At 43.3% G+C, this 27916-nt stretch overlaps 1 protein-coding gene across 2 annotated transcripts; it reads right to left on the bottom strand.

The window, feature by feature from the left end:
• Nucleotide 1: 1 nt before the first annotated feature.
• LOC118360209 (methylenetetrahydrofolate reductase-like) lies at nt 2-27916 on the bottom strand. 2 transcript variants are annotated; one of them, XM_035739462.2, is made up of 12 exons: nt 27658-27916; nt 19575-19829; nt 18159-18397; nt 12502-12612; nt 11981-12174; nt 11073-11323; nt 4092-4226; nt 3660-3840; nt 3295-3477; nt 2722-2823; nt 2504-2623; nt 2-2059 (listed from the first exon to the last, which is right to left on the bottom strand). In XM_035739462.2, the coding sequence occupies exons 2-12, from the start codon at nt 19823-19825 to the stop codon at nt 1796-1798; spliced, it is 2031 nt and encodes a 676-aa protein (XP_035595355.1). In that variant the 5' UTR covers nt 19826-19829; nt 27658-27916; the 3' UTR covers nt 2-1795. The 2 variants fall into 2 exon arrangements, with proteins under 2 accessions (XP_035595355.1, XP_035595356.1); XM_035739463.2 differs by having other exon boundaries at nt 19575-19826.

The following is a 27916-nucleotide window of genomic DNA, read 5'->3' as shown; positions in this document are numbered from 1 at the left end:
ACCCCCACCTGTAGACGTCGGGCCCACATGGAGTGTTTCTGACCGTTTGAGCAGACACATGCACATTTGTGGCCTGCTGGAGGTCATTTTGCAGGGCTCTGGCAGTGCTCTTCCTTGCACAAAGTTTGAGGTAGCGGTCCTGCTGCTGGGTTGTTGCCCTCCTACGGCCTCCTCCACGTCTCCTGATGTACTGGCCTATCTCCTGGTAGCGCCTCCATGCTCTGGACACTACGCTGACAGACACAGCAAACCTTCTTGCCACAGCTCGCATTGATGTGCCATCCTGGATGAGCTGCACTACCTGAGCCACTTGTGTGGGTTGTAGACTCCGCCTCATGCTACCACTAGAGTGAAAGCACCGCCAGCATTCAAAAGTGACCAAAACATCAAAGCATAGGAACTGAGAAGTGGTCTGTGGTCACCACCTGCAGAACCACTCCTTTATTGGGGGTGTCTTGCTAATTGCCTATAATTTCCACAATTCCATTTGCACAACAGCATGTGAAATGTATTGTCAATCAGTGTTGCTTCCTAAGTGGACAGTTTGATTTCACAGAAGTGTGATTGACTTGGAGTTACATTGTGTTGTTTAACCTGTTAAGTCGACCCTCTACTTTTTCGAACATTCTGTTAAAAATCGCGCAACATTTCAGCGCCCTGCTACTCAGGCCAGGAATATAGTATAGGCATATGATTAGTATGTGTGGATAGAAAACACTCAGACGTTTATAAAACTGGTTAAATCACGGCTTTGACTATAACAGAACGTGCTTTTCATCGAAAAGTGCATGAAAATCTGATCACTGAAAATGGAAATAAATATCCATCCGCGACTTCAAGGAATTGTTCAAAGTGAACCGAATTAAATGAGGCCGAGGTTGCAGTGCCTACAGCTTCCACACGTTGTCTAGAGTCTTGTCATTTGATTCGCAATTGATTCTTGGTCTAACCGAATCAAGGGAATTCCCTCCAGTCTCCGACCGGATGTTTTGGTCGAGCTCTCTCCAAGACATTTTTTCGAGACAGACACATATAGAATTGACATCGCCTCCTGATGAATTTTATCGCTTATTAACGTGTACTAATACCTAAAGTTGCATTACAAAAGTATTTCGAAGTGTTTTGTGAAAGTTTATCGTCGACTTTTTGAATTTAAAAAAATGACGTTACGTTATGAAACGCTATTTTTTTCCGTTTATCACACAGTCTTCATAGATCGATATCTAGGCTATATATGGACCGATTTAATCGAAAAAAAAGACCCAATAGTGATTATGGGACATCTAGGAGTGCCAACAAAGAAGATGGTCAAAGGTAATGAATGTTTTATATTTTATTGTGCGGTTTGTGTAGCGCCGAATATGCTAATTATTTTGTTTACGTCCCCTGCGGGTCTTTTGGGGTGTTACATGCTATCAGATAATAGCTTCTCATGCTTTCGCCGAAAAGCATTTTAAAAATCTGACTTGTTGCCTGGATTCACAACGAGTGTAGCTTTAATTCAATACCCTGCATGTGTATTTTAATGAACGTTTGAGTTTTAACTAATACTATTAGCATTTAGCGTAGCGCATTTGCATTTCCAAAGCTCTAGATGGGACGCCTGCGTGCCAGGTAGGAGCAAGAGATTAAGTGTTTCATTTATTTTTTGAGCAGTGTATACATGTTCAGTATGTATACTGTATAGTATAATACTCCAGTTAAGTACTTTGTGGTGTTAGTTTTTAGTGAAAAGTTCTCGATCGCAGCACCGGGGAGAAAAAGTAAAATAGTCCGTTAGTGGCCGTCGCCACAGTTACTTTGGGGATTGATCTTCCACGGGTGACTCCTCGGCAGGCTGTTCTACAGGTTGCTCCGTGGGTTGCTCCTCCGGGGGGTTGTCAAGCAGCTCAAACATGTCGTCGATGACCTGCCACAGGCAGTTGTCCAATGGGAAGTCGTTGTCCACCAGGTTGACTAGGAAGTAGTTGTCGTGGATGTACTTGATGATCATGCGTGATGGCGACTCGTCCTCATACAGCTTGGCCCACTGCTCAATCCACAGGGCAAAGGCCTCGTCCTATTAAAAGAAGGCGAAAACAATTAACTCTACGCATTTCTGAAAGGTGGGAATTTGAAGTGTTTCGACATTGATTTAGCTTTACAGCTCTGATAAAACTTTATCAGGAAGCTTTAAAATTCCACACAAAATAATGACTTTGAAAAGGATTACTTTAAAAGGCCTCACGGGAGGTTTTTGTGACTTTCCAAACGCTCCAGCTCAGAGAGACGATGTAGAGGGTTAAAAATTCCATACTCAACTAAAATCTCAGAAAATGTTCATAGAGAACCAATGACAAGCATTTCACAAACTCATCCGAGTCAAGGGAACATTCCAGAACCAGAAACAACCCCTAGCACACTCCATCATTCCTTCTGAGAGATGGTTTCACCTCATTGCTTACAAGTGCATAGGGGGTAATGTTCCTGGAAGGGGCCAGTAGGTTAATGAGATGACCTTTACCTTCCAGTACATGAAGCTGACTGGATCCACCACTGTGGGCTGGACAATCTCCCTGCCAGGGAAGATGCCCCACGTCACAGCGTTGGGTTGCATGTCATGGGCGTTCGTCGTATTCTGACCCTGTAAATGGAAACAATCGACCAGTAGATCAATCCAACAATCCATTCAATTCACAAAACAGGTGTAAATGTAGGCTAGTAATATGTAGATGAACTTACATGAACATTGACAATGTGGTAGTTGACGCGAGGTTCGTACTTCTTCAGCACTTTGAGGAGAACGGTGACGTTTTCACTCGAGGTGAAAAATTCCAGATAGGCCTGTTGAATTTGCAAACGTCGCACAGCATTAGGTTCATTTCATTACACGATTAGTATGCGCGTAATACAATAACTAAGTTTGAGAAACCTTTAATTTATTCACTCTTCCTCATTTCTAGGAAAGATTGTGAATCACCCTACTCTCAACATCGTAACAAGAGAGAAAAGGGGACAGCCTTCATTTTCCTAAACAGTTATTTTACCTTATTTTAATACTTGATCATTTTAATGACTTTATGGGTGTATATATTATATTATATTGTGTTATAAATTCAAATGTTTAAATCTCCCCTCCCTTTGGTAGGCCTACCTTCTTTCTACAATTATTTTGGTAAAACTTTACTTTAAGCCTGCAGGTACAGTATGATGATTAATAACTTATTATAAAGTATGTATGTATGAGCCTTTATCATGTTATATAATCTTATAATTGTTAATCCCCAAAACCAAACCACGGAGGCCTAACTTCACCTTCTGGAAGACGTAGCCCCCCGGTGGGCCCCAGCCCACGATGGGGTCGTCGGAGGGCTTGCCATTGATGGTGGGCTGGGAGTTGATTGTGAGGACCCCCCGGCGGTTCACCTTGTCGAGCTCGTCCATCATTAAGTTAGTCTCCGGAGCCAGCGGCTCGTCGTTCCATGGCAGACACATCACCTAGGAGATAACAGCCGATCATTGATGTCAGTTGAGCAAAGCGGAAATCAAGGGTTTAGGTGGGGTTTAGGTGGTACTCAGGTGGTACTCATAATGGCCACGTGGGTCGAATTCATGAAGCTCCAAACGGAAGAAAGCTGACTGAAATATTTCAGTCTGAAGTGTCCAGGGCCAGGCGTCACCTTGTGTCCGGCGCAGTTGGGCTGGGCCTTAATGTAGCTGGTAAAAACCTCGTAGACACTCTGCTCACTGGTCAGCTCCTCGCCCCACATCTTCAGCAGGGCGTCCTTGGACGACTTACTCTTCAGGTAGAACAGGTAGTAATCGTTGAGTTCGCCAAATGCTGGAGATGACGAGTTGCCCCTGAAATAACACAGAGCCAAGCTGATAAGTCCTGGGAACATTGTCTTTTCACTGATTACACAGTAATTATTCACATGGAAAAGTCACAGAATAGGTTGAGATAACAAACGTACTGTATATCATGCATTCCCTTAACTATTAGATCAATGACAGCTACAAAAACATTGGAAATGTAACCATGTCTAACCACAAACTAGCCACGGTGCAAGGTGATTTCTCTAGAGCTTTTGTCCAGTGTATGGCTTGCTCACCATCGTCCGTTGGGGAAGTCGTCCCAGTCCTGTGTTCTGTATATGTAGCTCTTTGGTCTGGAGGCCCAGAAGATGGGCCGCACGTCCTCCACTTTGCGCTTGGGGTGAGCACTCACCGCCCAGGGGAGTGGACGCCTGGCAACCCAAGAAGACAACCAGAAGGCATCAGTACTAGTAGAAAAATGGTGCGACAGCAGCTATTCCATTCTAATACGTAGGCAGTTCAATTTCATGTGAAGTGGTTTGTTTGATTTTATTAAGCTTTCCAGGACAGAGTGTGCATGTACCAATCAATTTGAATCTGATTATTGTGCAATAGACAATTAAACCTTACACAGTATACCCATTTGGTTGTCTTTCAAATACTTGTTTTGATGTATCACATATAATATCAAAAGTATCTGTTGGAGACAGATATAGTGATGAATGAGGTGAAAAGGAGCCACTCTGCCCTCTGGTTATTCTCGCTTCTCTGCCTCACGAAGAGCAATAGTACTCTAGCTTTCCTCATATCAACTGGATACCAGTTTTACTGCTTAACTGCTCACAAGTGAACCATGAAGGACATCGCTGCCGTGCGAAAGGTCTTCAGACCCTGTCTAGAGGTTGAGTACTAAGGTTCTATTTTTGTATCGAAATTCCTTATCTACTTCTCAGTCTCTGTTGCTTCACGGCTAGCTTGAGACTCGGTTAGGCTAACATGGCCACCACGTGGTTTCCTTCAGTCAGCACTGAGCTAGCCATGGCGTACCATGAGGTAGCTGCTAGCTAGCTAACATCCCACCCCTTCACCGCGTGATAGCTGCTAGCTAGCTAACGCACAACTAGCCTCGGCTATAGAGTTCTACGAAGCTCATTATTGCTAGCTGTTAGTCGCAAGGCTTCTAACTAGCTAGCTTCGTACGCAGTTTACACTATGTTCCTATAACAGACACTGCTCGGTCCCCCTAGCAAGCCTCATTCCTCACAATGTCCACTGCTACCCCGTCCAGGGACGAGCCTAGCACTCGAACCCCCACATTCATGTGCCTGTAGGTCCATGATTGCAGGGAAAGATTCCCACCCTCTAGGCATCAATTGCTTGGGTAAGGGACATCCCCAAGAGGCGCTCGAGGACCCGGAGTTCTGCAAGCACTGCAGATGAAGGCTGGTCTGAAGAAGAGGCTTAAACATGTTTCGATCTCGATAGCCCCTCTTGCCTCCAAGCAAACAGCGACACCTGAGGGTAGGCTCTCTGCAACCTCTCCCAGTTAGGGAGAGGTCACGGATAGCCTTGACTCCCTCCCGTCACTGTCTGATGATGTAGCAAGTTAGGGGACAACAAGGAAGAATAATCTCACGGATATCCACGATATTGCTCAGGCGGTGCGGACTGACAAACCCGTTCTCCCCCCTTCTCAAGCCTGCAGGCCTCACGGCCCCGAGAGCAGTGGAGCTGCCTCTAGTGGAGTTTGGGATCCTTCATGTCTGCAAGCGGGCTGCGGCCAGACTCTCCATCGATTGGCCGTCTCCTACAGGGGCTCAGGGCGAGTCAAGGGACCTATACAATGGGAAGAGACTCCTGTACCAAAGATTCTTGCCAGGTGTACCCCTAGCCTGGATATGCACAATATGAAGGAATTACAGACCTGAAACTCTGTGCCTCCCAATGCTGTGATCGTACCACCAGCCTAGCGGTTGTGGGAGGAATGGCGCTTTGGCTGAGCTTATACTGCATCTTGGAAGCCCCAGTGTCGCCCAAGGAGTTGTCGCCGCCATGCAGCAGAAGTGTGACATGCACAAGAAATAAGGCAAAGCCTTCAACTTTTGCTTGCCCCGCAGACCAGGGCCCCGTGGCCGGCCGCTGATTCCTGCATCTCGCCCCAGCATCACAGCTGGGAGGGGGCAACAAGCTGGCCTTGGGGGACTGAGATCCCCAGTGACGCAGCGCAGCAGCCTGCCAAGACCCAGGCTAGGCCATTCAACCAGACGAAGCCTGTAGTAAAGCTGTCTTACGCTGCAGCAAGGATCCACCCCTCTAACCTTCCTAAGGGAGGTGAGGAGGGCTGGCCAAGATAGGGCATTCGGCCCTCTGCCCTACCCTCGCTCTTCGGGTTTAACGTTTGATAGGGAAGGAGTAGCATTGTTTTCACCACAGTGGAAAGGCAGAGCTGCATTGAGACAAAACCCTAATCTCTTTGCAGCATCTCAATTTAGGGACTGTGCTCACATGAAAAAATGGTGCACAGATATCTGTGATCGTCTGAGACCAGCCACCCAGAGCGCTGATGAAACTGTGGGTTTGCACATCCAAAGAATTTCTGCACAAATTGTCAGAAACAGTCTTAGGGAAGCTCATCTGCGTGCTCATTGTCCTCACCAGGTTTTTGTCCTGACTGCAGCTCGGCGTCGTAACCGACTTCAGTGGGCAAATGCTCACCTTCGATGACGACTGGCACGCTGGAGAAGTGTGCTCTTCAAGGATTAATCCCGGTTTCAACTGTACCGGGCAGATGGCACACAGCATGTATGACGTTGTGTGGGTGAGCGGTTTTCTGATGTCAACGTTGTGAACAGAGTGCCCCATGCTGGTGATGGGATTATGGTATGGGCAGGCATAAGCTACGGCTAATGAACACAATTGCATTTTAAATCGATGGCAATTTGAATGCACAGAGATACTGTGACAACCTCCAGAGGCCTATTGTCGTGGCAGTTATCTGCCACCTCATGTTTCAGCATGATAATACATGGCCCCATATCACAATGATCTGTACACAATTCCCGAAAGCTGAAAATGTCCCAGTTCTTCTATGGCCTACATACTCAGACATGTCACCCATTAAGCACGTTTGGGATGCTCTGGATTGACGTGTACGACAGATTTTGTTAGCAACGAATGCGGCAAAAGGTACAGTAAATGTAAAATACACATAAACAGTGTAATGTTTAGCCTGTTGAGACTCTAGGGGCAGTATTTTCATTTTTGAAAAAAAAACGTTCCCGTTTTAAAACGGGATATTTTGTCAGGACAAGATGCTAGAATATGCATATAATTGACAGCTTTGGATAGAAAACACTAACGTTTCCAAAACTGTAAAGATATTGTCTGAGTATAACAGAACTGATGTTGCAGGCGAAAGCCTGAGAAAAATCTGGAAGTGCCCCAGGTTTTGAAAGCGCTGCGTTCCAATGACTCCCCATTCAGCTGTGAATGTGCTATGAACCAGCTTACGCTTTCTACATATTCCCCAAGGTGTCTACAGCATTGTGACATAGTTTTACGCATTTATGTTGAAGAATACCCGTAGGGGGCTACATTGCGCAAGTGGTCACATGATGCCCCCGAGGTAGCCATTATTCCAATCGCTTCTACTGAGAAACCAATTGTCCCGGTGGATATATTATCGAATAGATATTTGAAAAACACCCTGAGGATTGATTCTAAACAACGTTTTCCATGTTTCTGTCGATATCATGGAGCTAATTTTGAATATTTTTCGGAAAGAACAAACTGAGCTATTTCGCCTACAAAAATCATCGTTTGGGAAAAAATGAATTTTGGCTATCTACCTGGGAGTCTCGTCAGTGAAAACATTTGAAGTTCATCAAAGGTAAACGATTTAATTTGATTGCTTTTCTGATTTTCGTGACAAGGTTGCCTGCTGCTAGCAAGGCATAATGCCATGCTAGGCTATCGATAAACTTACACAAATGCTGGTCTAGCTTTGGCTGTAAATCATATTTTGAAAATCTGAGACGACAGGGTGGGTGATTAACAAAAGGCTAAGCTGTGTTCCAATATATTTCACTAGTGATTTTCATGAATAGGAATATTTTCTAGGAAGATTTATGTCTGTTGCGTTATGCTAATTAGTGTCAGATGATGACAACGGTCCCGTTCACGGGATGGGGTGTCACTAGAAGTTAAATTCAGTCATGTCAGGTGAAATGTATTTATAAAGCCCTTTTTATATCAGAAAGATGTCAAAGAGCTATACAGAACCTAGCCAATAACCCCAAACAGCAAGCAATGCAGATGAAGAACTGTTGTCCTTATATTTTGTGTAATAATTTCCCATAATCTCCAAGCTTTCCCCTTGTAATTGCTACCATGGTCATGCATTCCATATCTCTATAAGAAACATTTCAATTTAGCCCTATCCATATAGGCCAATTCCAACGAGTGAAGGGTTAATGACCTTTATTTTATTTATTTAACCAGATAGGCTAGTTGAGAACAAGTTCTCATTTACAACTGCGACCTGGCCAAGATAAAGCAAAGCAGTTCGACACATACAACAACAGAGTTACACATGGAATAAACAAACAGTCAATAATACAGTAGAAATAGTATATACACAGTGTGTGCAAATGAGGTAGGATAAGGGAGGCAAGGCAATAAATAGGACATGGGGGAAAAGTAAATACAATATAGCAATTAAGCCCTAGAATGGTAGATGTGCAGAAGATGAATGTGCAAGTAGAGATACTGGAGTGCAAAGGAGAAAGAAATAAATGCATACAGTATGGGGTTGAGGGAGTTGGATGGGCTATTTACAGATGGGCTATGTACAGGTGCAATGTGTGAGCGGCTCTGACAGCTGGTGCTTAAAGCTAGTGAGGGAGATATGAGTCTCCAGCTTCAGTGATTTTTGCAGTTCGTTCCAGTCATTGGCAGCAGAGAAATGGAAGGAAAGGCGGCTAAAGGAGGAATAGGCTTTGGGGGTGACCAGTGAAATATAGTGCTGCTATGGTGACCAGCGAGCTGAGATAAGGTGGGGCTTTACCTAGCAGAGACTTAGATGACCTGGAGTCAGTGGGTTTGGCGAGGGCCAGCCAACGAGAGTGTACAGGTCGCAGTGGTGGGTAGTATATGGGGCTTTGGTGACAAAACGAATGGCACTGTGATAGACTGCATCCAATTTGTTGAGTAGTGTTGGAGGCTATTTTGTAAATGACATCGTCGAAGTCGAGGATCGGTAGGATGGTCAGGTCAACTTTTTGATTTTGGGCGATTAAGCCTGGCTCACAGTCGTCATCCCAATTCATCCCAAAGATGTTTGATAGAGTTGAGGTCAGGGCTATGTGCAGGCCAGTCAAGTTCTTCCACACCTATCTCGACAAACCATTTCTGTACGGACCTCACTTCGTGCACAGGGTCATTGTCATGCTGAAACAAGTCTAGATTAGTCTAGATTGTCATTGTATTCTGTAGTGTTAAGATTTCCCTTCACTGGAACTAAGGGGCCTAGCCCAAACCATGAAAAACAGCCCCAGACCATTGTTCCTCCTCCACCAAACTTTACAGCTGGCTTTATGCATTCGAGCAGGTAGCGTTCTACTGGCATCCACCAAAGCCAGATTCTTCCGTCGGACTGCCAGATGGTGCAGTGTGATTCATCACTCCAGAGAACATGTTTCCACTGTTCCAGAGAACAATGTCGGCTAGCTTTACACAACTCCAGCCGACACTTGGCATTGAGCATGGTGATCTTAGGCTTGTGTGCGTCTGCTCGGCAATGGGAACACATTTCATGATGCTCCCGATGAACAGTTCTTGTGCTGATGTTGCTTCCAGAGGCAGTTTGGAACTCGGTAGTGAATGTTGCACTTTTTACCCGCTACGTGCTTCAGCACTCGGCGGTCCCGCTCTGTGAGCTTGTGTTAGCTACCACTTCACGGCTGAGCTGTTGTTGCTCCTTGACATTTCCACTTCACAATAACAGCACTTACAGTTGACCGGGGCAGCTCTAGCAGGGCAGAAATGTTATCAACTTACTTTTTGGCAAGGTGGCATCCTATGACAGTGCTACGTTGAAAATCCCTGAGCTCTTCAGTAAGGCCATTCTACTGCCAATGTTTTGATTTTATACACCTGTCAGCAATGGGTGTGGCTGAAATAGCCAAATCCTTTTAATCATACTTTTGCATATATAGTGTATTTCATTGAACTGAGATTTTAAAAGCCACGTATTGGGCTTCACCTGGTTCTTCCCAATGTTTTGTTTCTGCACCTTCTTGGTGTGTACTCTCAGTAACGGGACCTCTGAGGGTTGGTGATGTTGGGCCTTCCCTGGCTTCGGACAGCATGTTTTTTGCGATATGGGAGTTGGCCATATCCCCATATGTGATAAATCGAAATTAGTACTTGAAAGAGAACTTAAGGTTACTTGCGTAACCTGGTCCTCTGATTATATGAGTAAGACGTATCACCGCATTCCCCTGCTCGCAAGGGCGTGAGGAAGAGAAGCACGCTTGAGAATAAGCAGAGGGCGGGAGTGGCTCCTTTTAAAGAGCAACTGCCCCTAAAAAAACAACAGCTTATGGTCACGTCGGTGAGTCAGAAACATTTGATTATACTGTTAAAATTGACTAGTGTAAATAGGATAATTCTTGTCATAAAGTCTGTCTCGTCAAAAACAGAGTTTTATGACTGCATCACGAAGTTAATGAAGGTTGGGTTTGTTTCAATCCTGTCCATATGCCCACAGCTGGCAGTACAGGTGCACGTGACCCAAACGAAATGTCAGTGGTAAATTTGGGTCGACTTTGGAATCCCTATGGGGCTAGTTAGGGACCGTCGGTAAATTCCACAATGTACCTGTGACAAAATATATAAAAATTCCTCCAAATTGACTTAAAAACGTCAAATCAATTACAAATTGTAGAATTTCATATACAAATACTGAAAGCATTTAATAACAAAATGAATTAAGCAAATTTTTAAAAGGAGGCCAATTCAGGAAGTGCAGTCGTCCTTTAAGAAAAGGTGAGGGTCTCGCCTCATTCAAGTAGGCGATCCTAAACGAATTCCCATATGTGATACATCTCACTCATATTGTCAGAGAACCGGGATTACGGTAGTAGCTTTACATTTCATTATTCTTCAAATACTGTGTAAGCTAAATCAAGCAAGCAACCTGAAGTGTTTGAAAGAAAAAACAATCCTATTTGGACCCAGGTATGGTGTGGTGGGTGGTCCGAGCTTAGACAACCAACCTGGGGTCCTCGATCCAGAGGCCCAGCTGCCGCAGAACCTCCACGGTGGCCACCTCGCGGTTCAGCGTGTAGAAGTGGAGGCCCGGCACATTGCCACTCTCCAGGAGCACGCGGCACATGCCCACGGTCTGCTCAATGCCGTAGTTGCGGATGGCTGCGTCGTTGTCCTTAATGGGCTCGATGACCCGCATGATCTCCTCAGGCACTTCCAGCTTGGACAACTTCACCAGCTGCTTTAGAGATTGGTAGCCCTGGAGGAAAGGAGGAATGATAAAACACAAAACAAAACATACAAATACATCAGAAAATAATTTCAAATACTTTATCTGTAATTGGTTGAGATTGCCTGTTAAAATTAAACAAACCCCGCCCACCAGGCACTCCAAAAATATACTGCCCCTTATGGGAAAATGTCCCCTTGTCCGATGAATAATGTTTTGTTGTTGCACGGAACATACTTGGTCATTTGCTACAACATTGCTCGCTATCATCACATCCTAGAACATGCCATTCCAAGAAAGCGTTACAAAGTACGCAACGCCTCCCTTTCAACCTTCGACAAATGTAGTCTTTGACCACACAACCCCACACACAAGTCCACGGCCCAGTTTAGGCCTATGTCCCAAACTTCCTGGTAGGGCTGAGACGATACCAGTAATGCAATATTTTTTCATGGCAAAAATGAAAACTATTTGGTCCTTTAAAAACTTGCTCTATTTAAAAAAATAAAAAAAAAAGTGTGCTACAACTTGGAAAATAAATACATGTGACTCTGGATAACAACATAATAATGTTTCTTTCCAACATTAAGGCTGTTCTCCTAAAGAAGTCAAATCCGCTTCGAGTTTTGTTTCCTTGCCGCAATACTAACGAGTATCCCGATAATGGTATCATCCCGGCCTTAGTACCTGGATAGGGAAGATGCCTGGTAGGATGGGGCAGGTGATCCCTATGGCCCTGCAATCTCTGACAAACTTGAGGAAGGTGTCGGCCCGGAAGAAGAGCTGGGTGATGATGAAGTCTGCCCCGGCGTCCACTTTCTCCTTCAGGTGTCTCAGGTCCTCGTCGTAGCTGTCTGCCTCCGGGTGGCCAGTAGGGTAGCCTGCCACAATAAATTAGTTTTAATGTGCAGTGTGTGTGTACAGGTCACATTTTACCAACAACTTGAAGGACTAAATGGCTTTACGGGAGATAAAATGCTCACATCGTATAAATAGGTACAACAGCCTACTTTAAAGTCCTCCACAAATAATCATAAGGTGTATGCACCAATTTGTAAGTCGCTCTGGATAAGAGCGTCTGCTAAATGACTTAAATGTAAATGTAAATGTAAAATAACCCGATGAAAGGACACCATTAGTATAAAATGACAATATGCTGAAGCTGTGTAAAAAATCAATTTAAATAAGTAATTTTGCATCAATTATACCAGCCACACAGATGTCAAAGTAGTCATCAAACTCGCAGCGGATGTGTTTGACCAGGTCTGTGGCGTAGTTGAAGCCCCCTTCTTCCTCTTCCCAGTCAGCCCCTACGGGATCTATAAAGAGATCAGGAAAACATGGTGCTCAAAGGGAATTTGTCACAATAAGACGAAAGCTACACTTAAAAATATGACAACACAAGATGCAACAATTTGAAAGATTTTACGAAGTGACAGTTCAGTGAAATCATTCAAATAAATACATTAGGCCCTAATCTATGATTTAACATGACTGGAAATACAGATATGCATCTGTTGGTCAAAGATACCTTAAAAAAAAGTGTATTTTTTTGGATCAGAAAACCAGTCCATCTGGTGTGACCACCATTTGCCTCGTTATGGTATGGCTATGGTAAGTGGGCGCCGACAGATATGGCAGCTCTGCTTCTAGCTCCTAAGCAACTTCGCAGTATTTAGTTTTTTGTGTGTTATTTCTTACATTATTAGCCCAGAATGTTTGTGTTATTACATACAGCCAGAAATAACGTTTGAATACCAGAGTGGTGGTAACTCACCAGCATTACGACCAGAAATACAACTTTGATGAATTGGATCCTTTGTTTATACCCCCCCGGGCAAGTAACGTTTCCGAGAGGCTGCTCCAAGACGCCGCCAGCGGAGAAGAAGTATTCGGAGTGGACTTCTAGTCCCACTCAAGAGGCGGGCACACCATCCACCGCTTCAGAGTATATTACTCGCTAATGTTCAGTCTCTAGACAATAAAGTAGACGAGCTCAGGGCGAGGATCTTCTTCCAGAGACTTCAGGGACCGTAACAGCCAGCTGGGTTCTCAGTTCATTGCGCAGACAGGAATAAAGAACTCTCCGGGAAGAAGAAGGGCGGGGATGTATGTTTCATGATTAACCACTCATATTGTGATTGTGGTAACATACAGACACTCAAGTCCTTAAGCTCACCCGACCTTGTATACCTCAATCAAATTCCGACTGCATTTCCTCCCAAGAGAATTACCTTTGGTTAGTTAAAGCTGTGTATATTCCCCCTTAAGCCGATACTCCCGACAGCCCTCAAGGAACTACACTGGACTTTATGTAAACCACATATTCTGAGGCCGCATTTATTGTATCTGGGGATTTTAACAAAGCAAATTTGAAGAAAACACTTACCGAAGTTCTATCAAACACATGGACTGTAGTACTTGCTTAGGAAAGACCCTAGAGATGTTTCTCCCTTCCTATAGGCAGAAATTCAAACAGGAAGTACCCATGCTAAGGTCTATTCAACGCTGGTTTGACCAATTGTAATCAATGCTTTAAGATTATTTTGATCACGCGGACTGGGATATGTTCCAGGTAGCCTCAGAGAAGAATATTGACATTTACACAGACACAGTGACTGAGTTCATAAGGAACTGTATAGAGGATGTTGCTCCCACTGTGTCTATTAAAACCTACCCAAACCAGAAACCAGTGCTGCCTTATATACAATGCCTTGCGAAAGTATTAGGCCCCCTTGAACTTTGCGACCTTTTGCCACATTTCAGGCTTCAAACATAAAGATATAAAACTGTATTTTTTGTGAAGAATCAACAACAAGTGGGACACAATCATGAAGTGGAACGACATTTATTGGATATTTCAAACTTTTTTAACAAATCAAAAACTGAAAAATTGGGCGTGCAAAATTATTCAGCCCCCTTAAGTTAATACTTTGTAGCGCCACCTTTTGCTGCGATTACAGCTGTAAGTCGCTTGGGGTATGTCTCTATCAGTTTTGCACATCGAGACTGAAATGTTTTCCCATTCCTCCTTGCAAAACAGCTCGAGCTCAGTGAGGTTGGATGGAGAGCATTTGTGAACAGCAGTTTTCAGTTCTTTCCACAGATTCTCGATTGGATTCAGGTCTGGACTTTGACTTGGCCATTCTAACACCTGGATATGTTTATTTTTTAACCATTCCATTGTAGATTTTGCTTTATGTTTTGGATCATTGTCTTGTTGGAAGGCAAATCTCCGTCCCAGTCTCAGGTCTTTTGCAGACTCCATCAGGTTTTGTTCCAGAATGGTCCTGTATTTGGCTCCATCCATCTTCCCATCAATTTGAAACCTTCTTCCCTGTCCCTGCTGAAGAAAAGCAGGCCCAAACCATGATGCTGCCACCACCATGTTTGACAGTGGGGATGGTGTGTTCAGGGTGATGAGCTGTGTTGCTTTTACACCAAACATAACGTTTTGCATTGTTGCCAAAAATTTTTGGTTTCATCTGACCAGAGCACCTTCTTCCACATGTTTGGTGTGTCTCCCAGGTGTCTTGTGGCAAACTTTAAACGACACTTTTTTATGGATATCTTTAAGAAATGGCTTTCTTCTTGCCACTCTTCCATAAAGGCCAGATTTGTGCAATATACGACTGATTGTTGTCCTATGGACAGAGTCTCCCACCTCAGCTGTAGATCTCTGCAGTTCATCCAGAGTGATCATGGGCCTCTTGGCTGCATCTCTGATCAGTCTTCTCCTTGTATGAGCTGACAGTTTAGAGGGACGGCCAGGTCTTGGTAGATTTGCAGTGGTCTGATACTCCTTCCATTTCAATATTATCGCTTGCACAGTGTTCCTTGGGATGTTTAAAGCTTGGGAAATCTTTTTGTATCCAAATCCGGCTTTAAACTTCTTCACAACAGTATCTCGGACCTGCCTGGTGTGTTCCTTGTTCTTCATGATGCTCTCTGCGCTTTTAACGGACCTCTGAGACTATCACAGTGCAGGTGCATTTATACGGAGACTTGATTACACACAGGTGTATTGTATTTATCATCATTAGTAATTTAGGTCAACATTGGATCATTCAGAGATCCTCACTGAACTTCTGGAGAGAGTTTGCTGCACTGAAAGTAAAAGGGGCTGAACAATTTTGCACGCCCAATTTTTCAGTTTTTGATTTGTTAAAAAAGTTTGAAATATCCAATAAATGTCGTTCCACTTCATGATTGTGTCCCACTTGTTGTTGATTCTTCACAAAAAAATACAGTTTTATATCTTTATGTTTGAAGCGTGAAATGTGGCAAAAGGTTGCAAAGTTCAAGGGGGCCGAATACTTTCCCAAGGCACTGTACATAGACATGGAATCAATGGCCACTTTAATAATGTTTACAAACTGCTTCACTCATCTCATATGTATATACTGTATTCTACTCTATTTCAGTCAATGCCACTTTAGATGTGCGTTGTTGTGAATTGTTAGATACTACCGCATTGTTGGAGCTAGGAACACCAGCATTTCGCTACACCCGCAATTTAATCTGCTAAATATCATTCATCATCATGGTATCTCTGTGCATTCAAATTGCCATCGACAAAATCAATTGTGTCCGTAGCTTATGCCTACCCATACCATAACCTCACCGCCACCATGGGGCACTCTGTTCACAGCGGTGACATCAGCAAACCGCTCGCCCACACAACGCAATACACACTGTCTGCCATCTGCCCGGTACAGTTGAAACCGGGATTCATCCGTGAAGAGCACAGTTCTCCAGCGTGCCAGTGGCCATCGAAGGTGAGCATTTGCCCACTGAAGTCGGTTACGATGCTGAACTGCAGTCAGGTCAAGACCCTGGTGAATACGACAAGCTTCTCTGAGATTGTATAGAAATCCTTTGGTTGTGCAAACCCAGTTTCATCAGCTGTCCGGGTGGCTGGTCTCAGACGAACCTGCATGTGAAGAAGTCTTGATGTGGAGGTCATGGGATGGAGTGGTTACACGTGGTCTGCGGTTGTGAGGCCAGTTGGACATACTGCCAAATTCTCTAAAACAACATTTATGTTAGAGAAATGAACATGAAAAACTCTGGCAACAGCTCTGGTGGACATTTCTGCAGTCAGCTTGCCAATTGCACACTCCCTCAAAACTTGAGACGTGACAAAACTGGCCTTTTATTGTCCCCAGCACAAGGTGCACCTGTTGTTTAATCAGCTTCTTAAAATATGCCAAACCTGTCAGATGGATAGATTATCTTGGAAAAGGAGAAACGCTCACTCACAGGAACTTAAACTAATTTGTGCAAAAGGTTTGAGCAAAATAAGCTTTTTGTGCATACGGAACATTTCTGGGATCTTTTATTTCACCTCATAAAACATGGGATGAACACTTTACATGTTGCGTTTATATTTTTGCTCAGTATACACTACCGGTCAAAAGTTTTATTACACCTACTCATTCAAGGGTTTTTCATTTATTTTGACTATTTTCTACATTGTAGAATAATACTGAAGACATCAAAACGATGAAATAACACATATGGAATCACGTAGCAACCAAAAAAAAGTATTAAACAAATCTAAATATATTTTTATATTTGAGACCCTTCAAAGTAGCCATCCTTTGCCTTAATGACAGCTTTGCACACTCTTGCCTTCTTAAAAGTTCATTTGTGGAATTGCTTTCCCTCTTAATGCGTTTGAGCCAATCAGTTGTGTTGTGACAAGGTGGGGGGTATACAGAAGATAGCCCTATTTGGTCAAAGAACAAGTTCATATTATGGCGAGAACAGCTCAAATTAGCAATGAGAAACGACAGTCCATCATTACTTTAAGACATGTCAGTCGATGCGGAAAGTTTCAAGAACTTTAAAAGTTTCTTCAAGTGCAGTCGCAAAAACCATCAAGCGCGATGATGAAACTGGCGCTCATGAGGACCGACGCAGGAATGGAAGACCCAGAGTTACCTCTGCTGCAGAGGATAAGTTCATTAGACTTACCAGACTCAGAAATTGCAGCCCAAATAAATGCTTCAGAGTTCAAGTTCACAGACACATCTCAACATCAACTGTTCAGAGGAGACTGTGTGAATAAGACCTTCATGGTCGAATTGCTGCAAAGAAACCACTACAGCATTCTGCAGCGATACGCCATCCCATCTGGTTTGGGCTTAGGTGGCCTATCATTTGACATGGTTTGGGATGAGTCAGAACGCAAAGTGAAGGAAAAGCAGCCAACAAGTGCTCAGCATAGGGGAGAACTCCTTCAAGACTGTTGGAAAAGCATTCCAGGTGAATCTGGTTGAGAGAATGCCAAGAGTGTGCAAAGCTGTCATCAAGGCAAAGCGTGGCAATTTGAAGAATCTCAAATATATTTTGATTTGTGTAACGCTTTTTTGGTTACTACATATGTGTTATTTCATCATTTTGATATTTTCACTATTATTCTACAATGTAGAAAATTATAAAAATAAAGAAAAACACTTGAAGTGTGTCCAAACTTGACGGGTAGTGTAGTTTCCATGCCCCTCTTGAAAAACGCTTCTTCTCAATGAGAGAAATCTGGATAAATAAGGGTTAAACTGAGACTCAGCGATATGATTTTACCACAAGCCACAATGTGAACCAAAGCAATTGCAATGAGAGCGATGCAGGAGGCTGTAATTGTGAGCGATATGACATGGCCACGAGCAGCAATATGAACAAACATTTTTGAACAGGAATTCACTTCAAATATCAGGCAGACCCTCAGGCTATTGGAATACAATAGCCAAGCGCACACAAACACTCCTACAATAGACTAACCTTAACCGTTAAGAGGAAAATATGAAAACTGCCCATAGACATGTGCCTATGTGCAACGTCACCCTACTCGATGTGGCCCTACCTCCTCTTAGAGCCATGATGTTCTTCAGGCCAAGGTGTTTGGCTTTGCTCAGGTATCCAGTGATCTTTTCTTTGGTCTGGTTGCAGCAGGTCAGGTGCAGGATGCTCTCCAGACCACAGTAGTTGACCGCTGTGCTGGCAATCATCATAGAGGAGGTCTCCTTGTCCGAACCTGGGTCCCCCGCCGGATGCCAGGTAATATCTATGAACAGGGGCCCCCCAGAGCCCATGCGATCAAATCTGAATGGGAAAAATGGGAGAGAGAGCAGATGTGGTTAGTTAGTAGCTGCTTTTAGCAACTCTAGTATTTACACGTCCATAGCGTTGCTGGGAATTGGCTGGCAAAAAAAAATGAATAGTCCACCGGAAGTTCAACACATTTCCATTTCAAATATTGATTGTCCGTTGGCTTGGTCCTTATGCATGGGTGAATTTGAGAATTAAAAAAAACATGTAATTTAACATATAATTAAACAGCTTTTCCAAAAGTGGATCTGTTGTACATGCATGCAGCAGCTCCTCAGCTAGGTCAAATCCTCTCTGCTTACCTCATGTCAAAATACAAGTGCCTCACAAGTCCTTGCTTTTTATGGCACACATTCATGATGTAAGTGTAGAGAAATTGGGTCTTCAACAGACCCACGTTTGGAAAGTCTGTTTAATATATGTTCTATTCTGTTTTTCCCTCCTGCCTAAGGACCAATCCTACGGACAATCGGCAGAGTAAGTAAAAATAGAATTTTATTCTGGCAGACTATTCCCTTTTTTTTGCAAGCTAATTACACACTAGCGTTGCTAAAAGTAGTTACTTAGCAGTTTAGCGAGCAGATCCGACCCACTTGCTTCCAGCTGCACTAGGAACAGACAGGCTTCCTGTGTAGATTAAGACAACGGAAAACGTACCTCAATCCAGGAATGAGAAATACGTTGTACTCCAAAATTGCCACATTAACCCAACTATTACAGAGAATATTGAACAACTGCTAGCTAACTATACATTCTTTACATTTACATTTACGTCATTTAGCAGACGCTCTTATCCAGAGCGACTTACAAATTGGTGCATTCACCTTATGACATCCAGTGGAACAGCCACTTTACAATAGTGCATCTAAATCTTTTAGGGGGTGAGAAGGATTACTTATCCTATCCATTCTTCTCGGTGTAACAGTTGGGATAATGGGACAATTCGCAGTACAATGCATTTCTCATCCCTGGATTGAGGTACATTTTCCAAGCCATATCTCACACTGGCGTCGCTGTGTCTTAATCTACACAGGAACCCTGTCCGTTCCTAGTGCAGCTGTCAGGAACCAGGTCGGATCCGCTAGCTAGTTAGCTGCTAATTTCAAACTCTGACCTCGTTGAGAGTTACTAGCTAGAACAAGCCAACGGCAAATGAGTTTCAGCTACAGACCTCGAGACGAGATTGACAGCCCCACTGGCAGTACGAGGGGGGAAGAACTCTAGGGAAAACCAGTGGTCGCCTGACTCTGTCCGCCTGCGCATCTTGTCCCGTAGCCTTTCCGTGCGGTCGGCAGCCAGCACAGGCGTCGAGGAGCGAGAGCTCTCCATGGAACTCTCGCCGCTGCTGTTGCTCGTGCCACTTGAGTTGCTTTTGGTGCATGTTCGCCAGGCGTCGTCGACTCTCTGCACATTATTCACCATGCTGCTGCAGAATAAAAACAGTGTTTGACTCCCAAACTGTCCTGAGTGTGCTTAAACTGAAGCTCTCCCTATCACACACACACAAATGGGTATTCCTGGTGAAAATGTGAAAGACATGCTAGCCAGCATGCAACACTGCTTGCTTGCTAGCTCGCTCGCTAGCTAGCTGTTGAACAGAATTTATGTAGGTAAATTAGAGACAAGTGTTCAAGAATATATGATTTGCACATGTAAAATATGAATTGTACCTGTATAATCAGTTTTGTAGTGGCAAAAAATATTTGCAAACATGTAACTTATTTTGAGAATAAATGCTGATCTTAACTTTCTTTGACAATAAAGTTTCTACCATTGTTTCCTATGACTGAAATAGCTGTTCTATTATAAACTATCACTAACCCCGTTTGCACGAGGACTTCTACTTCAATGAGTCGGAGGCAAAAGACATAGATTTTCCCGGACCAGGCCCAAATCCCAGACACTCGTGGAAGGCGCAAAAGAGGCTGGCATGTGGGCACCCCGGTGCGACTATGGCGGCGAAATAATAAAACTTGCTTCTACCCTCTGTTCTATTGGTGAATGTGAAATCGCTGGGGGCTAAACTGGACAAGCTCCGAATGAGACCATCCTATCAACAGGTCATTAAGAACTGTAATATACTATGCTTCTCTGAGTCATGGCTGAAGAAGCACATGGATAATATACAGTTGAAGTCGGAAGTGTACATACACCTTAGCCAAATACATTTAAACTCAGTTCGTCACAATTCCTGACATTTAATCCTAGTAAAAATTCCCTGTCTTAGGTCAGTTAGGATCACCACTTTATTTAAGAATGTGAAATGTCAGAATAATAGTAGAGAGAATTATTTATTTCAGCTTTTATTTCTTTCATCACATTCCCAGTGGGTCAGAAATTTACATACACTCAATAAGTATTTGGTAGAATTGCATTTAAATTGTTTAACTTGGGTCAAATGTTTTGGGTAGCCTCCCACAAGGTTCCCACAATAAGTTGGGTGAATTCTGGCCCATTCCTCCTGACAGCGCTGGTGTAACTGAGTCAGGTTTGTAGGCCTCCTTGCTCGCACAGACTTTTTTTTCCAGTTCTGCCCACAAATATTCTATAGGATTGAAGTCAGGGCTTTGTGATGGCCACTCCAATACCTTGACTTTGTTGTCCTTAAGCCATTTTGCCACAACCTTGGAAGTATGCTTGGGGGTCATTGTCCATTTGGAAGACCCATTTGCAACCAAGCTTTAACTTCCTGACTGATGTCTTGAGATGTTGCTTCAATATATCCACATCATTTTCACTCCTCATGATGCCATCTATTTTGTGAAGTGCACCAGTCCCTCCTGCAGCAAAGCACCCCAAAACATGATGTTGCCACCCCCGTGCTTCAAGGTTGGGATAGTGTTCTTCGGCTTGCAAGCCTCCCCCTTTTTCCTCCAAACATAACGATGGTCATTATGGCCAAACAGTTCTATTTTTCTTTCATCAGACCAGTGGACATTTCTCCAAATAGTACGATCTTTGTCCCCATGTGCAGTTGCAAACCGTAGTCTGGCTTTTTTATGGAGGTTTTGGAGCAGTGGCTTCTTCCTTGCTGAGCGGCCTATCAGGTTAGGACTCGTTTTACTGTGGATATAGATACTGTTGTTTCCTCCAGCATCTTCACAAGGTCCTTTGCTGTTGTTCTGGGATTGATTTGCACTTTTTGCACCAAAGTAGGTTCATCTCTAGGAGACAGAACGCGTCTCCTTCCTGAGCGGTATGGCGGGTTCGTGGTCCCATGGTGTTTATATTTGCGTACTATTGTTTGTACAGATGAACGTGGTACCTTCAGGCATTGGGAAATCGCTCCCAAGGATGAACCAGACTTGTGGAGGTCTTCAATTTTTTTTTCTGAGATCTTAGCTGATTTCTTTTGATTTTCCCATGATGTCCAGCAAAGAAGCACTGAGTTTGAATGTAGTCCTTGAAATACATCCACAGGTACACCTCCAATTGACTAAAATTATGTCAATTAGCCTATCAGACGCTTCTAAAGCCATGACATAATTTTCTGGAATTTTCCAAGCTGTTTAAAGGCACAGTCAACTTAGTGTATGTAAACTGGAATTGTGATACAGTGAATTAAGTGAAATAATCTGTCTGTTAACAATTGTTGGAAAAATGACTTGTGTCATGCACAAACTAGATGTTCTTACTGACTTGACCAGAACTAGTTTGCTACCAAGAAATGTGTGGAGTGGTTGATAAGAGTTTTAATGACTCCACCCTAAGTGTATGTAAACTTACAACTTCACCTGTAAATCTAGCTGTTTTTTTCTATGCATTAGCAGGACAGAATGTAAGAGAACAGTAAGTGGTGGTGGTCTCTTAATTAACAGCTGGTGTACAATCTCTAATATTAAGGAAGTCTCAAGGTCCTGCTTGCCTGAGTTAGAATACCTTATGATAAACTGTAGACCATACTATTTAATACTTGAGTTTCTGTATTTTCCTAGCTGTCTATTTACCACCGCAAACCAATGCTGCCACTAAGACTGCACTCAACGAGCTGTATAGGGCCATAAGCGAAAAAGAAAATGCTCATCCAGAGGAAGTGCACCTGGTGGCCGGAGATTTTAATGCAGCATTCCACCTGTGCAACTAGAGTAGAAAAATCTCTAGATCACCTTTACGCAACACAAAGCTCTCCCCTGCCCTCCATTTGGCAAATCGGACCATAACTCTATCGTCCTTATTCCTGCTTACAAGCAAAAACTCAAAACAGGAAGTACCAGTGACATGCTCAATACGGAAGTGGTCAGATGAAGCAGATGCCAAGACATAGGACTGTTTTGCTAGCGCAGACTGGAATATGTTCTGGGATTCATCCGACAGAAATAAGGAGTCTGCCACATCAGTCACCAGCTTCATTAATAAGTGCATCGACAACGTTGTCCCCATAGTGAACATATGTACATATCCCAACCAGAAGCCATGGATTACAGGCAACATCCAAGTTAAAAGTTAGAGCTGCCGCTTTTAAGGAGCAGGACACTATCCGGACATTTATAAGAAATCCCACTACGCCCTCCAATGAACCATCAAACAGGCAAAGAGTAAAAACAGGACTATGATCGAAACTTGTTCAACAGTCACAAGGCTGCAGGGCTAGATGGATTACCAGGACGCATTGTGCCTAAGAAAGCCAAGGTAACCTGTCGAAATTACTACCACCCCACAGAACTCACATCTGTACCCATGAAATTATTTGAAAGAATGGTCATGGCTCACATCAACACCATCATCCCAGAAACACTTTCCCCACCTGGACAAAAGGAACACCTAGGTGAGAATACTGTTCATTGACTATAGCTCCGTGTTCAACACCATAGTGCCCTCCAAGCTCCTCACTAAGCTTAGGACTCCTCCCTCTGCAACTGGGTCCTTGACATCCTGATGGCCACCCGCAGGTGGTGAGGGTAGGCAACAACACATCTGCCACGCTGACCCTCAACACAAGAGCCCCTCAGGAGTGCGTGCTCAGTCCCCTCCTGTACTCCCTACCAAGACTGTGTGGCCATGCACAACTCCAACGCCATCATTAAAGTTTGGCGACAAAACAACGGTGGCAGGCCTGATCACCGACGATGATGACAGCCTATCAGGGATCAGATCAGAAACATCTCCCTCAGCATGGGCAAGACAAAAGGTGCTTATCATGGACTACAGGAAATGGAGGGCCGAACATGCCCTCATTCACTTTGACAGGGCTGTAGTAGAGCAAGCCAAGAGCTTCATGTTCCTTGGTGTATACATCACTAAGGAACTATTATGATCTAAACACCAACACAGTTGACAATGCCCCTACCCCCTCAGGAGGCTGAAATTATTTGGCATGGGCCCTCTTATCCTCAAAAAGTTCTACAGTTGCACCATTGAGAGCATCTTGACTGACTGCATCACCTCTTGGTATGGCAACTGCTCGGCATTCGACCGCAAAGCATTATGGAGGGTAGTGCGTACGGCCCAGTACAACACTGGGGCCATACTCCCTGCCATCCAGGAGCTCTATACCAGGCGGTGTCAGACAAAGGCCCTAAAAATATTCAAAGACTCAAACCACCAAGCACAAATGCAACGATATACATTTTATTGGCTTGCTGTATGAGCTGCTTTTCCTGAAAATGTCTATCTGACATAGCTAGCTAGTTGTTGTTGTAGTGCAATTTCCATTAAATGTTACAGCCCCAACATGATCATGTAGTCATGGATCTGCAGACCAGCAAGGAGGAGAAAAGCCTGCTTGCGTGAGATAGCTAGCTAGTTTATGTTGTTCAAGCTATAATATTAGATCACATTAACAGGAAATGCAGCTCAAATAGCAAGCCAATTACAATGATAGACATTTTTTTGGTTTGACATTGACATCTAGGTATCTAATCTTTTTTTTTAATAGCTGTAGCAGTTTGCTCTCGTCTCGTCTGGGCACTGCAACAGCCAAATTGAAGCAACTACACATCTAATCTTTCCCATCCCCTCATCTTGATTCTACAGGGAGCTAGCCTTTTCTCTTCAAAACATCACTAGCAAGCTTGCGAGATCTCAGCTTGCTAACTAGCAAAGCCAACAAACTGTCTACACACCAAATATACACAGAGCAAACAATAATTTCCTAAATTAATGTTAGTCTCAACCATTTGAAAAGTACATAGCTAGACCTAGTGCTCTGTTACACAATGTAAGAACCACTAGATACAGGCTAGCCAGAACACTCTAATGATAGCTAGCTAACCAGCCATGTTATTTCGATTGAGAAGAGGCCATGCCTTTCTGTAGCTTTCAAATTCTGTTAATATCATTTAGTCATTTTAACACATTTTATCCATATTAGCACAGTGGAAAACATGCTTCCAGACCGGAACCCTGGCACCCTGTTTGAAAGCAAGTTCCAGAATGACAACACCTCACCTTATTGGTCAGAAGAATAATGCCCACCTGAATAAAATAATTCCCTACAAACCTCACTACTCCCATCATCCCCATCCAAAATACCACATAATCCCCATTCCATCCAACCTCTGACCCTATAAAACAACCTCTCCCTTTCTACATCATACATTTCACAAAATAATAATACATGATCATCCTCTACCATTCAGCCATTACACATTCCAGTACCATGTTTCACTACCAATTTTAGAGGAATTCAATCCCATATGCCCTAATCTCATCCTGCACAACATAACTTCCTCCCTTCTGTTCCCATTTTATGACACTGTCTCCTGTACAGATTTCCTTGTACTTACTACTTTTATCCCATTGTCTCTGCCAGCAATCTAACCCATTTTTCCACATCAATGTCTACCTCTACCCTCTATATCCACAATATTATTTTCAGTTTTTTTGCTGTTATATCTACTATATAATTTCCATAAAATGTATTTGCCAGAATCCAACATAACTTAATTGGATTATTTCTTTTGTATTTTACCCCTTTTTCTCCCCAATTTCATGGTATCCAATTGTTTTTTAGTAGCTACTATCTTGTCTCTACAACTCCCGTACGGGCTCGGGAGAGATTGAGGTCCGATACACAAGCCGCACTGCTTCTTAACATCCAACCCAGAAGCCAGCCGCACTGTGTCAGAGGAAACACTGTGCACCTGGCAGCCTTGGTTAGAGTGCACTGCACCCGGCCCGCCACAGGAGTCGCTGGCCTACCGGCCAAACCCTCCCTTACCCGGACGACACTAGAGGCCAATTGTGCATCGCCCCACAGACCTCCCGGTCACGGCCAGTTACGACAGGGCCTGGGCGCGAACCCAGAGTCTCTGGTGGCACAGCTGGCTCTGCAGTACAGCAGCCTTAACCACTGCACCACCCGGGAAGCCCCTGCAGCATTATTTTTTTTTTACCAGAAATCCTCCCATTCTGACTTCCCAGATATTAAACTACAGGAACTGACGCAGAGTCCGAACATATTACTACTCTTCTTGGTTTTTAGCAAACAATATATGGAAAGATACACAGATAACTTGAAACACCATAAGGATCATTATTTTACTGCTCCAACAGCACCTTGCATTTTCTATTAGACAAGGAATATTTCTTCCTCTTATCCAAATGGCACCAGCATCTGCATATACCCTGTCCGATATTCCCGAAGATATCAATCATCCACGTGAATAAGATAGGACTAATAGCACTACCCTGTGGAGTTCCATTTTCCACCTCAAATTCTCTTGATAACTCCGATCCCATCCTGCCCTGGAAGGTTCAGTCAAACAAGAAATCCATAATCCCCCACTAATACCCTTTCCATTCAATTTCATCAGTAGACCTTCCCATAACATTGTATAATATGCTTTTTCAATGTCAAAATATACTATTGATATCACTTCCTTCCTTGCCAAAGCTTTGGTCAACTCAGTACTAACTGTAACCAATGCATTAAGTGTAGTTCTTCCTTTTCTGAATCCACTCTGGTATAGACGTCGAACCTTTTGTTCCAGAAAATACAACAATCTGTCTACAACTTTTCCATTAATTGACATAGAGAACTTACATCAAATCTGCTGCTTGCTTATTTTATTTTTTTTACAACTACAAAACTTTCGCCACAGGTTAGTTGCTAAATTAGTGCCAGAACAGATTTGACATCGGCAAATTTTTTTGATTCGACTTTTGATTCAGCCCATACTCTACACAGACCGGTCAGCATTACCAATCTGCAGTAGGCCTATATGCAAATAGACCATTGCCATATATGGATCTGTGCCCTTTACTTTGAACTTACAACTGGTTCTTAGTAGGATGTGCATGTTTTTGAGATCAAAACAAGAGCAGCATGTAGCCACGTGTGCACATTTTGTTCATATTCTTTGCTAGTGAGTTATTAGCCCAGTTATAGATAATTTGTAGTCAGCAATAGGAGAGTGGTTGCTTCCTTCAAGACATCTAGACATCTTTAAAAAGCCAGTCAAGTAAAGAGCTTTTGCCTTAAAGGGGCAGTGTTGAATTTTGAGACAGGCTTGAATAAGCTAAGTAGCTAATAGCCTGAGGCTAGCACAATTTGTCTGATTCTCTGTAATTGTATTGGAATAATAATGCATTTAATTTTGTAAAGTGGCTTCTTGAATCAAACATCCTTTTCAGTCACCTCCTTGCCTGAAGGACAAGCGAATAAACAGGTTAATGTTAAACCCCGCATGTTTTTTTTCTTCAAATGTCTTATGGAATGTAGACCTACATCGAACGCCACACATTGACTGCTACTGTAGGCTGAATGATTGAACAGCGATTTACATATTAAAATGTTATGGGATGCATTTTCAACATTGTTTTTTTTATGTTAGGCCTACATTATGATCAAATAGCCACATTAGCCTACTTGGCCACTGTTAAAGCTCAATTAAAGCGGGTACAGCCTCTGCGCTCACAGTTAACGCGCGCTGGAAGTTTTACAGAATTTACACAAGGTTCAAGTTTGTGCTCAGCAGATCTGAAAATTGCTTAACGTTACTGCCGAAAAAAAATGTGGGACCATTGCTTGAAAGTGTTGTTGCATTTATTCTCAAAAGAAGTTAAATGTTTGCTAATATTTTGCCACTACAAAACTGATTATATAAGTGCAACTCATATTTTACATGTGCAAATCATACTTCACATGCTTGTACACTTAACGTTATGTCTCTAATTTACCTTAATAAGAACTATCTTGCTAGTGAACCACTGAACAGAATAAACAAATCAGCTACAAAGAGAAGGTTGGTTTGCTATACTGGGCAAAAATGCAAACAAAAAATACAGAGAACGCATAGCTACCGTTAGCCTACCTGTTTCTCTCAATTATTATAGTCTATGTAGCTATTCCCCCAGGTTCGCCTCCACTTTGTGAGTAGCTACAACGTGGAACTGCTTATTTATGTCCGTTCCGTCCCCAGAATGAATTTTTCAACAGTAATGACAAATATTTTTCAGTGAGATCTACTATTGGCTCCTTGATTTGTCGCTGGATTACGTTTAGCCGTTTCCGCGACGACGTAACATCACCAATATGCCTTGCTGCGGTCCACGGCATAGCGTTTTCTCCCC

This window comes from Oncorhynchus keta, chromosome 27 (assembly GCF_023373465.1).
Source record: "Oncorhynchus keta strain PuntledgeMale-10-30-2019 chromosome 27, Oket_V2, whole genome shotgun sequence".
Classification (NCBI taxonomy): Eukaryota; Metazoa; Chordata; class Actinopteri; order Salmoniformes; family Salmonidae; genus Oncorhynchus; species Oncorhynchus keta.
The sequence above is the reverse complement of the archived record's forward strand: the minus strand, read 5'-3'. Positions and strand labels throughout refer to the sequence as shown.

Coding starts and splice junctions, on each gene's coding strand:
- LOC118360209 (XM_035739462.2), bottom strand. CDS start 19,825: ATGGTGAATAATGTGCAGAGAGTCGACGACGCCTGGCGAACATGCACC. Junction 3,478..3,659: donor CCAACTGCGCCGGACACAAG/GTGACGCCTGGC, acceptor GTTATCTCCTAG/GTGATGTGTCTGCCATGGAA. Junction 2,060..2,503: donor TCAGCTTCATGTACTGGAAG/GTAAAGGTCATC, acceptor TTCTTTTAATAG/GACGAGGCCTTTGCCCTGTG.